The sequence below is a fragment of the Lipotes vexillifer genome, unplaced genomic scaffold (genome assembly GCF_000442215.2).
Source record: "Lipotes vexillifer unplaced genomic scaffold, Lipotes_vexillifer_v1.1 scaffold382, whole genome shotgun sequence".
NCBI lineage: Eukaryota > Metazoa > Chordata > Mammalia > Artiodactyla > Lipotidae > Lipotes > Lipotes vexillifer.
In genome coordinates, this window is record NW_006780611.1 from 8,651,828 (window position 1) to 8,669,343 (window position 17,516).

Here is a 17,516-nt window from a genome sequence, read left to right on the forward strand (position 1 = left end):
AAAAAAAAAAAAAAAAAAGAGGTCAAAACCAAAAAAAAGGTGCAATACTTAAGTCTTTGCTAAGTTATACCTGCCTAAGCAAAACCACATACACAGGAAATACACAACACAGAGAAACAAAAGGAAACGCTTGAAGTACACACTGGTTTAAGAACATTCGTTAAGTAAACGTTTCTGTCAGTGATGGCCTGGTGCTGTAACACGCCACGGCCTGGCACAGGTAACGCTCAGCAAGAAGGGGGCAGAGAGGGAGGAGCTGCGGATGCTTGCAGGAGGCTGCTCACAACTCATTTTTTTTCCTGTTTTCGTAAAATGTTAAAGAGAAACAATAGAAATTTTAAATTCAGCATTACCTGACTTTCTGACCAATTTCTCATACCTGAATACACAAGAAAGGGGGAACACAGTTTTTCTGCTTTTGAGACATCACATCGTTAAAAGCTACCTTACTGTCTGTTCCCATTCAGACTTATGAAAAGGCCAGCATGAAATTTAACAGATATTCAGATGTGCCTACTAGTAGCCACTTACTTCAAAAAACAGAAATAAATAAACACACAGTTGCTCCAAGAGGTACCTCCTGCTTTCCTAGTTTTGGGGACTTGGCAGTGTTCCACTCTACTGCTAGGTCAAAAGGAAAGAGACAGAAAACTCACACTCGGGGCTACTTTGCAAATGTAAAGGAGCTCCCTGCTTTCCTCATTAAAAAGCACTCTGTTCATCTCAATACAGCCCAACGGGGGTGGCTTCAGTAGCAGTGGCTCCCCGAGGTGCTCGTGCTCCTGTGTTCTCATAGTTAAAAAAAATAAAAATAAAAATAAAAAGCAGATGGCCGGCCAGCCAGCCTGCGGACTGTCAGCAATGCAGCTTTCTGAGAAATCAGGATGGGGAGAGGAGGAGGACACAGGCGCGTGTGCGCGCGTGCGCACGCGCGCGCGCGCACACACACACACACACACACACACACACACAGAGACAGAGAGAAGGATGCACGCGAATGCACATGAACACACGTGCACACACATACCAGAACGAGCATGCCTGGGCAGTTACATGTGCCAGAACACACTGGTATTTATCAACCAGCCAATCACAATTTTTTTCTTTTTTTTCTTTTTTTTTGGTTTTTTTTTAGGTTTTTTGTGTTTTTGTTTTTAAAGTGAGGCTCCGTCAAGTCTTCCCTCCCCCCACCCCAACAATTCTTTTGAATTCCCCTCCCTCCCAAACATGGTAGACCTAAGGACGGAAACACACCCAGTGCAAACAAAGTTAAAAAGCTATTTTTTTTTCAGTATATATGTTTCTTAGCAACAACTTCCATATAACATGAAAAAAGTGAAAAACTAGAAACTAATTTTTTTAATTTTTTTGTGTTTAAATTTAAATGGTATGTGTACTTGCTTCACATTGTCTTTCTAGGTTGGCGTTCATGATTCAAGTATTTCAAGAGTGATATGTTCTCTTTTTGGATTCATATTCCAAACGAAAAAACTGAAGTTATAAGGGAGGCAACTATGTGCTCAGACAGTCTGTCAATGACCCACCTTTTTTTCTCTCTCCGTTTTCTTTTTTCCTTTTAAAAATGTATTTATTGCAAGTTGAAAAAAAAAACGAAAAGGTCAAGTTAGTGCTGCTGCTGTTCCAAAAAAGGTCACGAGGTCAGAGTTGAAAGTTCTAAGTTCAGATTGAATCCGACCCTCCTCCCAGAAGGTCACCAGGTAGTAAAGGAGCAGGGCTGCCCATCCTATGGGGGTCTTCCACGGTCGGGACTCCCCACAAGCTAGAAGAATAGTTTGGGGGTCCCCACAATGAAGCGCCAGCAAGATCGGCCCCGCTGCTGCCACCAGCACTGCTGCTCCATTGCCCGAGCCCTGTGGACCCACCGAAAAGATTCAGAGCAGGTCCGACGGGATCTGACTGGGTCTGGCCGGTCTCCAGGGACTGCCAACCCGCTGCGGGTGCACTCGGGGTTGCTGCAGGGGTAGGGGGCTGAGCTTGTGCCAGAAAGCGGCTAACTTCATCATCAGTGGCAAACTCAGCCAGGATGGTAGTGTTTCCCAACACACACCTGGAAAAAAGGGGAGGGAAAGACCTATGCATTTGAGGAAACTCCTAAAAGCATGCATAAGGACTGAGTATTTTGAGTCCTCACTACTCAAAAGTGTGGTCCTTTGACTAGCAGCTTCCACCTCCCCTGGACGCTTTTCAGAATCACAGGATCGGGACCTGCATTTTAACCAGACCAATAGGTGACTGAGAAGTACTGATTGAGAACAACGTATCACTCAATCTCCAGATATCCAAAGACTACTGGAGAATATTATACATCAATATCCCTTGGGATATGTTATTTGTATGTCAAGTAAAATGTGGTCTCTTTTTTTTTTCCCCCCTTGGGGGTAAAAGATCGCAGCCCCAAGCATCAAGGTGACCCAGCTCCAGGCACCTAAAGTGCTGCTTCGTCTCAGGGCCGGGCTCACTGCCTGACCCCCCCATCACTTGCTTGTTCCGTATGTACCTTTCTATCATGGCATCTGCAGCCAAGGGGAGTCAGCTCCTTCTGTTCACCACCTTGACAGTGGCGGGGAAGAGGATGGCCAGAGTCTGATCCAGCCCCACTTACTTCAGGCAGAACCCCTGCTACCACTAAGACCACAACATTCAGCATCACCCACAGAGAGGCCAAAGAAAGCAGCTATAGACCCTATTATGAAAAGGGACAGCACTTACAACGTCTCACATTTCATCAATACCGGGTTTGTTTCACGGTACTAAAAATTTACTCACTGCTTCACAAATCTGTTACTTTTGGAATTCTGCTTATCGGATACAAACAGGACAATCCATGCTTACGTAAGTAGAAGAGATCAGCCACCTCGGTACTCAAGCAGTTGCTCATGTCAGGATGCCGTTTGTGTGCATGTTCTCGTGCATCTCTGTTTAATTAAGCAGGTGCCCGAATACTCACATGTGCCTCTTCATGCATGTTTGTCTCAGTGAGCGTAGGCTGGGTACTCACATGTGCAGTGCAGTTTGGGCCTTGGCCGCCTCCTGTTTGGTGCTGTATCGGATCAGGGCGGTGCCCTGGGTTAGGTTCAGATGGAATGTCAGCAGTGGGCCATGCTGCATGCAGATGGTTCTCAAGGTTGACCCATCAATCTAAAGAGTAATGACAGTAATGAGATAAAAACTGGTGAGGGGGAAGGAAGGGAAGTCAAGCGACCTTCCTTATATTTGAGAATGAGAAGGACTTCCGGTTCGTAAATAACAGCATTAGTACTAAATAAGTCCAGGAGAGACAAATGAAGAACCCAAGGCAGGGAGGCTGCACTGAATACAGAGGTCTTTCAAGGCAAATCTTAAGATATTCAAAGCACTGGGCTCAGATCTAATGTGGACATTTTGCAGATAAAAAATTTGTATAAATACAGCTCAAAACAAAAGCATATGATTCAACCTGTGGTCTATTTTCCTTAAGAGGTAAACAAGCCTATGCTGATTGGTAGAGCCTTAAAAAGCAGAAATAAGATGGTAACCAAATAAGAATGTAAGAGAACATGCACAGTTCTGAGCATGATTACTAATGTAACATTCTTCCAATCTCACAAAAAGCTACAGAGAAAAGACACAAACAAGAAAGGCACTGCTAACCATCTGACGATTTAGAATGCTGACGGCTGACCCAGCTCAGACTATTCTGATGTCTCCTTACTCCTACTCTCGTCATCTCAAGGAGACAGACTCTACGTCTACCTACTTCTCTGTGCCTTCTGCTGCCCTCAGCCAACGTGACCAATGGTTTTTTTTTATAGCTGCTCACCCTAGTCACTCTCAGCACTAGGGTGTTCAGTGATTAGGGACAATTGCCCTTCCTCACTTACGACTTAGAGAACAAATCTCTTTATTCACTCTGATTTAGTTGTATCAAGATCTTTACTAGGTTTATTGAAGCTGCTCAGTGCAACATTTCAGTTCATTTTTGGGGAAGGGAAACAGATTACTACTGGAATAGCTTTAAAAAGTTGTGCTACTGGCAGCAGCAGTGGAAACATTCTGTGGTTTTACCATGGAAACCCTACAGGATGAAAACTGGCAGTTTCACCGTAATTCTTTACAGAAAATGATGGGACAAAAGCTCTTAGCATTGTTTTATAAATGACAATTGACTATATAAGCATGTCAGTATATACCACAAGTGACTTTTCTGGGATAGATGCCCTATAAATAAATTGTAGGTGATGACAAGTAAATTTATCCAGGTCCCCCAAAAATGTGGCCTTATAACCTGCTTTTAAGCTATGATTGAGATTAGTGAGATGCCTGCTATTAGGTCGTTTTGATTTTTAAAATGAATCAATTCTTTCTAACACAAACACAGCCAATCCCTATATTCATTTTTTTTTTTTAAATACATTTATTTATTTATGGCTGTGTTGGGTCTTCGTTGCTGCACGCGGGCTTTCTCTAGTTGAGGCGAACGGGGGCTACTCTTCGTTGTGGTGCGCGGGCTTCTCATTGTGGTGGCTTCTCTTGTTGCGGAGCATGGGCTCTAGATGTGCGGGCTTCAGTATGTGATGGCACACGGGCTCAGTAGTTGTGGCTCATGGGCTCTAGAGCACAGGCACCGTAGTTGTGGCGCATGGGCTTAGTTGCTCCGTGGCATGTGGGATCTTCCCAGACCAGGGATCGAACCCATGTTCCCTGCATTGGCAGGCGGATTCTTAACCACTGCACCGCCAGGGAAGCCCGCCTATATTCATTTATATACATATACAAATGTAATCACTATTTTTTCATTTTATTTATTTTTAAATTGAAAAAATTAAATTGAGGTATAGTTGACTTACAAAATTACATTAGTTTCAAGCGTATAACATTTTTATAGATTATACTCCACTTATAGTTATAAAACATTGGCTATATTCCGTGTTGTACAATATAGCCTTGTAGCTTATTTATCTTATCCATAGTAGTTTGTACCTTTACTATTTTTCATATGATAATACAGGCTCCTTTTAACACTGCTTCTCTCATCCTAACCATATTACACCCACAGCACTGTGACAACTTAGAAATAATGAGGCATGTTTTGAGGATGGTTATATAAAATGTTCATACTTCAGTCAACTCTTCACTAAATAAATAACCCAGGGCTTTCAGCTGAGTTGATTAGATATGGAGATTAAGAGCCGTTCCAGACATTTCCTCATGTTAACTGTATTTAGAAAGCTGTCCATCTCAACATGAACCTTGAAATACGAGCCCCAGATTTACTCCCCACAAATAGGTTCACTGGGCAAATAAATTTAGGAGAATCTGTATTCCCCCACAGAGGATCATAGTACATGTTAAAGCATAGTAAAGGGTCTAAGAAGCCTCATAATGAAGGCACCTGCTTCATTTTGTTTAATCAAGTATGTATTACAAACATATTAGGCCAGAGACCTATTAATATCCCATGGGAACACTCTGGAAAATGCTGGCTTAGTAAAGTGTACATGACTCCACTTATGAATTAAATGCCAGACAATTTAATCTCTGGGTCAAAGGGAGGGAGATATAATTGATTCCTTTTTAACAAGGTGTTGTAAAGGGTGTGCTGTCAAGTCCACATGAAGGCCCTGGGCTCAGTTTCCATGGGTCCACTTAACCTCATTTTACTGCTCCATGTATGCTGCTGCAAATATGTCAGTTATCAGGCAACTCAAGTGGAAGGGAGGGAGGTTTGGTGTAAATGAAACCCCACCACTCTAACAACCACCCAGAGAGCACGTTCTGATGAGAGCAAATCAGTAATGCCATCTACAGAGAAGAAGAGAACAGACAGGAAATGAAAATTAAATTAATAGACAGAAATTCACACATACGGCATTTAAGCCACGAAATCCACACATTCCTTCTACTGCAGAGATGCATGGTTAATTGTGTATGAATGAAGCATAAAAATGGTTACCAGTGAGCCACAAGTCTCGTTGAATGAGTAACACAAAAACAGGTAACTCTTTTGCTTGGTTCCAGATTCTGACAGGCAGATCCACACAGCAAGTTATCTCTGCTAAACAGAATTCACCAAATAACACCACCCCACGCTCCCTATTTATAAACTACACGTGTTAACATCACCATGAAGGCAGGCGTGAAGCTGAGTGTCCAGCATCCCCCCAGCTTCAGAAGTAGGCTTCGGGCCTTAGCTGGGGAGACTCACCCCTGCAGGCGGGACCTCTCTGCGGTGACCAGGAAATAAACGAGCTCTCCTCTCTGCTAGCCCCACACACCTCGGACTTTCCCTCTCTTAATACAATCAAGTCCCATCCAGAAAATCCCAAGAAAGTGTGGTTACCTGTGGAGTGAGATTGTGAAGAACCAGCCAGTAACTAGGACGAACTGAACCACCATCACTCCAGGTGGAGGCTGGAAGCAACCAGAAAAAAAGATCAGGAAGAACGATCAAAAAATTAAGATAGCCACGCGTGAGACACATTTTCAAACAGCCCACATGGTTCCTCTCTCCTTTTATAAATCATCTTCTTCTTCTGCCTCACTCTGACCTCCTTCATCCTGTCACTGAATAGCCAGCCAGTTCTCTCCTCCTAGACCTTGATCCTATGCGCTCTTGCGCCTTATTTGCAAGACAACGTTGTCCTCCCAGGGTTCTCATCTTTACTCCGTCAGTACCTCAGGAGTTCTTGGGTCCCTCTGCCTTATGCTGACTTCAATTCTCCACTCAAGAGATACTTTTTCCTCTACCCGACAACCGTGATTTCCTCTGAGTTCATCGTGTCTTCAACATTTGTGTGAACATAAGCCCCTCGGGTTGGAACAATGATGCTCCTTTAGGCAGATCCTTCTCACCAGAGGCAAGCCGTGAGTCCTGTGTCCCCCACCCCCTGACTGAGCGGGGTGCTGTGCTGCTCCAGGGAGATGACGGTTTGGGGTTGGTCAGACCGGGAGGCGGGCGGGGCAGCGGTGTAGTGTTCCTTGAGGAAATATGGTTTTTCCACATCTTGTTGGAGAGATGAGTGGGGTTGTGTCCTATGGGATCTGGGGACCATGTCGATTTGTAATCAGGGAACTTTGCTATAAGAAGAGAAAATTAAGGAGGAAATTAGGTTAGACAGGTCACTTTTGTTAACAAATACACATACACACGCACACACAAATACATACGTGTTTAAATTCTAAAAATACTAAGGGCACAATTTAAGAGGTGCAAAATAATTTTGTTCTCTGAGCTTATCAAATATAAATTTTCAAAGACTCTTACTCTGAATTGACAAATTAACACATGAGCTAAAGCGTTAATAAGATAACTAATTCTTTACTGCTTTCTTAGCTAAACACAACCTGAAAAGGAAGATAAATTCAAGGAAAGTATTCTTAAAGTCATTAGTCTTATAGATATAGTAGAATGTGAACCCAGGCAGATCTAAAGTATTTATTCTATAAATACTTACTGAGTGAATGGAAAGTACATTAAAAATTAAACTTTCCTTGATCCAGAATACTAGATAACATTCAAACAGATTTTTAAAATATAATCAACAAATATTCACCAAGGGCTTACTCTGCTTTTAAGGTGCTAAATCAGTGCTATGGATAATATAAACAGTTGTTCCCAAGAACTTCAAGTTCAGACGGGAAAACAGAAAAGATGAACAACAGAACTGGTAACCCAGGCAACATCATATATGATCAATACATGGGGGAGAATGATAATGCTGGGCTGTCAGCAACGACTTTGCCAAGACAAGTCTTGAAGGATTGATATAAATGGACGGCTCAGAGAGACAGGAAAATAGAAACCGAACTTAAACTTAAACTCTCTTTGTACCAAATATGTTTCTCCCCAGTTTGGGCCGAACAACATTTCACAGTAGCAGAGAGGTAAAGGAGGCTGTAAAGGTCCGCTGGGGGCAGTTTCAGATGCTATCAGGAGTTTTTGCAGTAGATTTAGCAGTTAGTGTTTAAACTAGGGCCAAAACGTGGATGACAGCAAAGAGAATGGAAGAGAAGAAATGGATCTGAGAGAGAAGAAACCACTTGGGAGACGTCATCACTGGCTGGATCCAGCAAGTGAGGGAGACAGGAAAGAGGGAGGGAGAGGCGAGAGGGAAGACTGAGATGCTGCGACTAAGGGATGCGCAGCAGCACCACTAGGACAGCGAGTTAGTTAAGAAAGAAAGACAGGGCTTCCCTGGTGGCGCAGTGGTTAAGAATCCGCCTGTCAATGCAGGGGACACAGGTTTGAGCCCTGCCCCGGGAAGATCCCACATGCCACGGAGCAGCTGAGACTGTGTGCCACAACTACTGAGCCTGCGCTCTAGAGCCCGCGAGCCACAACTACTGAGCCTGCACACCTAGAGCCCGTGCTCCACAACAAGAGAAGCCATGCCAATGAGAAACCCCCGCTCACTGCAACTAGAGAAAGCCCGCGTGCAGCAACTAAGACCCAACACAGCCAAAAATAAAGAAAGAAAGAAAGAAAGAAAGAAAGAAAGAAAAAGAAAGAAAGAAAGAGAAAATTTGTGAGGGTGAGGGTTGGAAATGTATACATTTAGTTTTAAACAAGGGTGATGCTTGAGTCATCTCTCAGGTGACCGCTTGTAAACGAAAGATAAAATAGTTAAAACAGAGGCATGGGCAGTTACAGGAATAAAAGAGGTGAAAATGAGTTTTTACGTAAAGGTAGAAGCCCTAGGGGACTTCCCTGGCGGTCCAGTGGTTAAGACTGTGCACTTCCACTGCAGGGGGCATGGGTCAATCCCTGGTCGGGGAACTAAGATCCCATATGCCATGCAGTGTAGTCACACACACAAAAAAAGTTAAAAAAAAAAAAAAAGGTAGAAGTCCTATAAAAGCATAATGTAGGGTGGTGTTTAGAAACATGGAGTTGGCTCTTTACACACTCACTCGGACCTGAGGCAAATTCTATCAGCTGTCTGAATCTCAGTTTCTTCACCTACAAAATGGGGGTAACAGCGGGACCTCCCCCATAGACTTTGGTGAAGGTAAGATAAGAATTCACGCTGAAGGCTTATTAGCATGTTGCCTGGTCCTGAGAGGTTACTGTTGCACTGTTGATATGACAGAGGTGGAAAGAAAAAGAAGACAATCCGTACGTTCATTAACCCGCAGTGCCTTAGTAGGTAGCTAAGGATTTGTTTTATTTGCATTTGCCTGGATAAACATCAGAAGCCTTAATGACTTTAAGGGCTTTAAGGTCCAACTTTTTCAAGACCAAGGTGCCAATTACTAATGATTGGTCTACCAATCTATAAGGCGTTGTGCTAAGTAAGTGACTTCAAAAGCTCTGTTATAACCATCAAGTTTCCCATTCCCTATTGTCTTCACACACACACACACACACACACACACACACACACACACGGAACTCAACAAATGTTGTTGGTAGAATTAACCAAGGTCCTCTTCTTTTCCCCTTGGCCATTTGCCCTTAGCCTTTGTCTGTAAGTGGAAAAAGTTTTGGAGAAAAGCAAGCTCTAATTGGCTGCCTTAGGAATAACAACCTGGACTTAACTGGTTCTTCCCACGGCCCCTGATTTTCTTGGCAGACTGGTGAAAAGAAAAGCACTTGTGTCATCAGGATATAACCTCTGCCCTCTCAACACCCATAGCTCCCTGTAATTATGTCACCATCTGTCTTGGTCCTAAAGCTGTATTTGTCTCACCCTGCCTCTGTTGAGACCGACTGCAAGTTCCCCAAGGACGTGGCAATACAAGAGGTGTGTCTCCATCCACGCTGACCTAAGCTAGTCAACTGCTATAGAGGTATTTATTCCTTAAGAAATAAACGCCAATTTCCTTTGTAGAAGGCAGCCAGACAGGAAAGTGCTAGCGAAGGGGCAGAAATGGGTCACACGCGTACCTGAAGTGCTATGAACGTTGCTGAAGGAGTTGTCAGAGGCACTGTAGGGCCAGGCACCAGGTGAAGGCAGCGAGGTGTTGAGGGAAGAATTAGACCCTTTGGATGACGAATGAAGAACGAAATGAAAACAGTGCAGATAAATGTCAGCATAACTAGTGAAATCTTGAAGCATTTTATTTAACCTTTAATAAGAGGAAGGACAAACTATATCTAAAAACTAAATGTGAAAAGCTACATATTCCTATGTTTTCTGGTGAGATACGAGCATGTACAAATGAAGCCACAGCCTGCCAAACATGAAAATACTGGGTGCTGAATAAACACGAGGGGTGTTTCACTTATTTACCTGTGGTGTTATCCCGCAGAAGTTGGTGGTCAGTATCTACAATGGGAGATGTGGCTGTACCCCCCAGCACACTTCCTGGGGTGACATAGGGGTCAGATTCAGGGTCAATGTTTTGGATACCTTTCCATGGCACTCCTGGTTGGAATTCTGAGATAAGGAGAACAAATATTGGATAGAGGTAGGAAGTTGTTCAAAACGTGGTAAAGTTATTTTTTGATACAAGAAATAGATCTGTGAAAAGTCTAAATTCTGAATCTATTTTAGCTCAGATTTTCATCATAAAAAAAAAAAAAAAAAGTTGGCCTGACATATACTTTGCCAGCAGCACTCCTGTGCTATCTCGACATGTAGACCTTCTTTCTCTGCTTGGGAACTGGATGCCACAGACCTTCAAGGTCTGGCCCCAGGCCCTGCTCCCAGGGGAATTCAGGCCTGAGGGCAGGGAGGCACGATACCGTAGTGTGGTCTCACGACAACTGTGAGGCGTCTAGGACAAAAACTGGGAGAAAATCTGAGTTGGAGAGGAGATATTTCTCCCACTTATCTCACTGGAAATTGGCTCAGATGCACAAAAGAAAACACATCTGACCACTACTGAGTGGAATGTCCAGGGACAACCACAGGAATAATTTGGCTTATCATGAGAAAGCCTAGAAAATATTAAGTGTTTACAATTTTTTATCGGTTAATTTAAATCATATTTAAAGCTATATTAAACTTTTACTTTCCTAATCATGATGAGGAAGAACAATATGTAGTACATATGAATATGCATTATACTAGAAACTATATATATTCATAGCTCAAATACACCCGTATAGAAAGAGGTTTAGAAGGACATATACCAAACTTCTTGTTTTTAATTTTGCTTTAATAAAAGTTTTTTCTACAATGAAAATAGATTACTTGTATCAGAATAAAAAGAGAAAACAAATAGCAAATAGTCTCACTGCACTCACTACTGCATACCTAGAACCTGATAGTAAATACTTGCTCAGTGAATAAACTAATCAATTCACTGGACATTTCAGAAGAACCCACGTTTCAAGGCATCCTTTGCATGGATGAATGCCAAGTCCCGGCTCCAAGGTCACCTTCTTTTACTCCCAGGCTGCACTGCACGGACCTCCTCCAGCCTATCTGTGCCTGTGCAGTATTTACCACACAGTAACTTGCCTTGTAGGTGATCAGTGCTCACACCTATGTTCCTGACTGAACTCTACAGAGCAGAGACCCCCTCTAATGAAAATTTGCTATCTTCCCACAGCAAATTCTTCCCTGCTTTTATCAGACAATAATTACTGAATGAAAAAAATCAAAGTGAATGCCTTAGTAATGTGAGTGTCAGAAGCAATCTGTTCAGAACCTGAAATTAACGACTATAAAAAAAAAAAGATATCCCAGAGAAAACATTTCCTGTACAATACCTGGAGGCCAACTGGCATTGCTGGATTTACTTCCGATTTTATTTGTTGGTGGAGATTTGGCAGGTAACCAGCTATCACCAGCAGGACCCGTATGGCCACCCAGTGTGTCACCCGGGATGATATCAAACTGGTTGTATGGTGACCCTCCTCGGGTCTTACCAGGGGCCACTATAGCGCCTGAGAAAAGAGAGAGGTAACTAATTCACACCAGAAAGGACTCCTATGAACAGAACTTGTTGCGCTTTCATTTAGAGGAACTCAAACACAGTATGCAGTAAAAAGAGTCCTGGAATTAGAGGTCACACTTGAAAGCCACTGCATAATTAGGAAGCAGGATGACCATGACAACTCATCTCACCTTTCTAGCCTCTCAGTCTGCACTTATGTACACAGCACTGTTCTCATTCCTGAACGTCCCTTTCAATTTTAAAATTCCATGGTCTTATGAAGTTAACAAAACTTTCATCAACTACGAATCATACCATCATCCCCCCAGTTTTTACACTAATGACCTAGGAATGAGGAATAGGAAAAATACTCAACAATTTGCGGCACATAGAAGGGTTTTTAAATACATTTCTACTGACACCAACCCACCCAAGTCTTTAAGTGCTGATCAGGCCTAGTTTAGCTGGAAGAAGCAGAGAAAACAGAGGGAGTTCGCTGGAGAGAAAGGCATCTGCAATTGCTTTAAATTCCAAAGCAATGAGACAGCATTCCCGCAGAGGGTCTCTGCCAGCACAGGGCCAGCAGTGAACTCTCCAGCTCTGAGATCCACGGCTCCACACATGAAGAACAGCAAATCCTCTGTAAAACTGCTGTCCCAAGAGCATTTCAGTTTTGTTGGTGCCCCCTTCATGCATTTTATATGCTGGGAGGCAGGAAAAAAATTAAAAACTTAATAATTCCCTTAAACTAACAAAAAATGAACTTTACTTTAAATGAAAATTTTGACCTCTGTGAGATACCATTCTACTTATCTTTCAAATGAATTTTACATGCTGTATTGTGTTACCTGATCTACTCTTAGGATGCTGTTTATGAACAGATAAAATTACTTCCAGGGTAATGTATTAAAATACTTGTGTAGGGACTTCCCTGGTGGTCCAGTGGTTAAGACTTAATGCTTCCACTGCAGGGGGCACAGGTTCAATCCCTAGTCGGGGAACTAAGATCTTGCATTCCGCACGACATGGCCAAAAAATTAAAAAAATGAAAATAAAATATTTGTGTAAATATTGATTAAAATAATCTGTTTGGTTTGGCCTAGCACAAGTATTATCAAAACTGTCTCCATGCTCAGCTAAGAGAAGTCATTCACTTTTCTGGAGCCACTGACAGGAATTTGACTCAAGGGCACACAGGACTAAGTAGTAGGAAATGAAAAGCTCAATTACCTTGGGGATTGCTAAGGAAATGGGAAAACATTACCTATAAGCTCTAAAAAGGCAAGCGAGCATTTTACCTGTAAGATAGCTTCTCATATGCCACTGTGCATTTATAATCATACACCTATCATGTCTTTGGGGACAAGGGGACTTAATGAATCATCAGCCTAAGGAAGCAGCCTAAGTGTCCAAAGCTATAGATGCTGAGCTTAGATTATTCAGTCCAGAAACAGATTTGATAATTTCAATACATCATTCTTGATTTTGTAGCATGAAATCAAATGATAATGCTTAGGGACAGCAGGCAGAGAACTTCACATGGCCACTTCACCAGCCTACCGGATGGGCACATGAAAGAGGGGTTTATAAAGGAACCCTGAAAGGCTCCAGACTGATGGGGCTGAGGGTGCCAGGAAGCCCCTGCAGGAGCCAGTCCAAAACCTATTTACACTTGGTTCTCATGGATACAGCTGAGTCCAAGTAAATTACTGTCAAATGAAACAAACATTGAAACAAAGGCTGAAGGAAGGTCCTAAGACCTTTTATCCATTTCACAGGGAAATGGAGAAGCTCTTACAGAGAATTACAGAGATGGAAGAGCTGACCCACATTCAAAATCAAAGCCTACAATGCCCTCAACTGCTGTCTTGCAGACACTGTCATTCATAAAGAACAAGAAAGCTCTGTGTAAAGTTCAAACCTCATGTATTGATCTATTAGTCATCTTTTGGAGATCAAAGAGCTCACACAATCATGATATATATTTGTTGTGATCTCTCTCTTGTAGCTCTAAAAACTGATTCTGTTCTCTCAGCCAATTTATTAGGGTTTTAACAAGGGGAGCTCAAGTTCACTGCTACTGCCCTCAATCCAATTGCAGGTGGGAAATTTTGCTGCCCTTAAGTGGAACTAGCACTTTCAAGTTTCTTATAATTTGAAATACACACAAACCCAATCTTCCTCTCCTAGGTGATCACAGGATTGGGGGGAAAAAATCAAGAGACTCATTAGGAAAAAGCTAAAAAAGATCTGTGCTCCACAGTAAGTTTATAGGCCACTTCATCAAGGCTTGCTGAGAGTCAGAACAGTTCCAAGTCATGAAGCTTTGTTTGCTCTTACCATTTTTGTGCATATTGGCTTCCTGTGTGGCTACAGAGGGCAGTCCCTCCATCATGGAGGTCCACTGTTTAAAGCGAGACTCTGTTCCAGCCTCCTTCCCACCAACCATGCCGTAGTCCATGCCGCCAGAGCTGAAGCCTAAAATGGAGAACCACATTTTACGTCTTTTTGTAAGTTTCTAGTATCAGAAACCAAGAGTTCTGAGGCAAAACCCATGAATAGCTTCATTTGTCACTTAAAGACCAATTCACATGAAGTTTTCTTCACACAGAAACAGATATTTTGATTCAAAATGCTGATCCTGGCTCCTGCTTGCTAAAAAAGTGACGACTCTGTTCAGGTATGAAAACATGTATGACTGCCATCTCATTAAGACCATCTCAGTGCATGTGTGCATTCACTTATCCATCTGCGTCACACAGAACGTGGGGCCAGCAATTCTCCAACTGAGATGGAGACGTCTACACATCAAACCAACATGGTGGGCGCTTCCCTTGTGGCGCCGTGGTTAACAATCCGTCTGTCAATGCAGGGGACACAGGTTCGAGCTCTGATCCCACATGCTGTGGAGCAACTAAGCCCGTGTGCCACAACTACTGAGCCTGCGCTCTAGAGCCCGCGTGCCACAACTACTGAGCCCACGTGCCACAACTACTGAGCTCGCGTGCCGCAACTACTGAAGCCCAGGCACTTAGAGCCTGAGCTCTGCAACGAGAAGCCACCACAATGAGAAGCCCACACACCGCAAGTAAGAGTAGCCCCTGCTCGCCGCAACTAGAGAAAGACCACGCACAGCAATGAAGACCCAATGCAGCCATAAATAAATAAATAAGTAAATAAGTATATATATTTAAAAAAAAAAAAACCCAGGGCTTCCCTGGTGGCGCAGTGGTTGAGAGTCCTCCTGCCGACGCAGGGGACACGGGTTCGTGCCCTGGTCCGGGAAGATCCCGCATGCCGCGGAGCGGCTGGGCCCGTAAGCCATGGCCACTGAGCCTCTGCGTCCGGAGCCTCTGCTCCGCGACGGGAGAGGCCACAGCAGTGAGAGGCCCTCGTACCGCAAAAAAGAACAAAACACAAAAAACAAAAAACAAGAATGTGTCTGCCAATGCAAGAGACACAGGTTCGAGCTCTGGCCTGGGAAGATCCCACATGCCGCGGAGCAACTAAGCCCGTGCACCACAACTACTGAAGCCTGTGCGCCTAGAGCCCACGCTCCACAGTAAGAGAAGCCACCGCAACGAGAAGCCCGCGCACTGCAACGAAGACCCAACGCAGCCAAAAAAATAAATAAATAAATGAGTAAATTTAAAAACAAAACAAAACAAAACCCCAACCTGGTGTAACAGCAGCTATTAAGTTGTGGCAGGGTCTCTGGCGGAGGAAAGGCTTTGCAGAGGGACACTGATCCTGGACCTAGGCGAGGTAGGCGAGTAAGTCAAGGAAACCAAGTACAGAGCTCTGACTGGTGACTATCAGACGTGTTTATGGAATGATGACAAGCCCAATGTGACTCCAATGCTTGGCTGCCTATGGATGCAGTGAGATGGGGAGCAATGAAGTGGAGTGGTGTGTAGGGTCTTCATGTATCAGGCTGAGGAGTCTAGACCTTTTTTCCCCTCTAAGACAGGAGATGAAATTCTTCAGCAAGTGAGGAGAGATAACTAGACCTGTATTTTACAAAGAGACCTGACAGTGTGAGAATGGGGTAGATAGAATCTGGGAGATCAATTTGAAAAAAGTTTTTCTATAATGACAAAGACCCCATAGCTTGACTAGGCAATTGGCGAGAGATTCAGTTTAGTTTGCCGTGTGCTGCCAGGTGTCAGGCTTTTAGCAAGGGTTTTGGCAGGTAACATTTTCCCACTGCACAGGGCTGGACAGGTGAAAGCCAGACAGGACAGGCTTGTTGATGTAGCCTCACAGGGTCCACCATCCATTTTGGGTCAGAATGTATTTAATACTTTTCAAACTGATGCTCAAAAAAAGTAAAGGACTAAAATCAACCACTGAAACAGGGGGAAGGGAAGAATAATGAATAATAAACAGAAAAAGGAGAATGAGCCATAGATAGGGTGGCAACAACAGGCAAGCATGGACACCCAAGGAGGTCAGCAGGGTTCCCACCACGCCTCAGCTCAGGTGGCCTGCGGGGTCTATTCTTCCCCTAGTGGACGTGCAGCTCCAGCCAGGCCAGACTCCATGCTGTACCCACTTTACTCTCCTACCATCTGGTGGTGTCTTATTGGCCCTCAAGTTCCATCTATCCAAATCCCACTGGGGGCCCAGGTCACATTTTTCTCCCCTGTGCTTCTCTTGTCAGGGATAGTTTTATAAATGCACAATAAATCAAATCAGTTCTAACACCTTTCTTGACCTGTTTAAAATGTTGCTATTAATATACGGAACAGTGTGTCCTTTCACACAGTTCGTAACTGACTTTACTAGTCCAAGTGATTGCTTGGAGGGTGTGGGTGGGGGGCAGAAGTCCTTGGAATGAGCTGGAAATATTTCAGATTGAACCCTTCTTTTTATTTTATTTATTATTATTTAATTAATTTATTTATTTTTGGCTGCGTTGGGTCTTTGTTGCTGCGCGCAGGCCTTCTCTAGTTGTGGTGGGCAGTGGCTACTCTTTGCTGCGGTGCGCGGGCTTCTCATTGTGGTGGCTTCTCTTGTTGCGGAGCACGGGCTCTAGGCGCACGGGCTTCAGTAGTTGTGGCTCGTGGGCTTCAGTAGTTGTGGCTTGTGGGCTCCAGAGCGCAGGCTCAGTAGTTGTGGCGCACGGGCTTAGATGCTCCGCGGCATGTGGGATCTTCCCGGACCAGGGCTTGAACCCGTGTCCCCTGCATTGGCAGGCGGATTCTCAACCACTGCGCCACCAGGGAAGTCCCCAAACCCTTCTTTTTAAAAAAGAAGAGTTTAAGATATTTTCCCTTTTGTCCTATGTGGCTAAAATGAAATGAGACTGGAGGACAGGGAGGTTGAAAGCAACAAGGGCCTTCTCTGATACAGCTTTAGTGGCCTACATGGGTTTATTCCTTGGGTAAATTACACCTCTACCTTTGACTTAGAAAACCAGCCCAAAGTGCCTGGATTCCAGGCCATCTGAAAGCTCGGTTCTAATCACTGAGAAAGAGCTTTTGAAAATAACCTGGGATTCTGGTGAAGATTAAAAAGAAGAATGTAAGGATTAGTAAGATAAGAAACCATTCCTTTATATATTAATTTTCTTTAAAGTTGCTCTAAAATTGAAAACTCACAATGAATTAAAGTTACTTATTTTCAGCTGCTTAGAGTTCTTCTGTGACACATAAAATGTAGAAAATTAGTAAGAGTTATAAACCTTA

At 43.5% G+C, this 17,516-nt stretch overlaps 1 protein-coding gene across 4 annotated transcripts in view; it reads right to left on the minus strand.

Moving 5' to 3' along the window:
- Window positions 1–1,124: 1,124 nt before the first annotated feature.
- Window positions 1,125–17,516, minus strand: part of TNRC6B (trinucleotide repeat containing adaptor 6B) — a 190,894-nt gene continuing 174,502 nt past the window's right edge. Inside the window, exons 16-23 of one of the 4 annotated variants that reach the window (XM_007453989.1) lie at window positions 14,167–14,304; window positions 11,660–11,836; window positions 10,233–10,379; window positions 9,887–9,982; window positions 6,853–7,077; window positions 6,341–6,411; window positions 3,020–3,159; window positions 1,125–2,068 (exon numbers count right to left, since the gene is read on the minus strand). In XM_007453989.1, the coding sequence (XP_007454051.1) occupies window positions 1,681–2,068; window positions 3,020–3,159; window positions 6,341–6,411; window positions 6,853–7,077; window positions 9,887–9,982; window positions 10,233–10,379; window positions 11,660–11,836; window positions 14,167–14,304 (1,382 nt within the window). In that variant the 3' untranslated portion in view covers window positions 1,125–1,680. Of the gene's footprint in view, window positions 2,069–3,015; window positions 3,160–6,340; window positions 6,412–6,852; window positions 7,078–9,886; window positions 9,983–10,232; window positions 10,380–11,659; window positions 11,837–14,166; window positions 14,305–17,516 lie in introns of those variants that run through there. The other 3 variants (XM_007453990.1, XM_007453992.1, XM_007453991.1) reach the window with 3 other exon arrangements.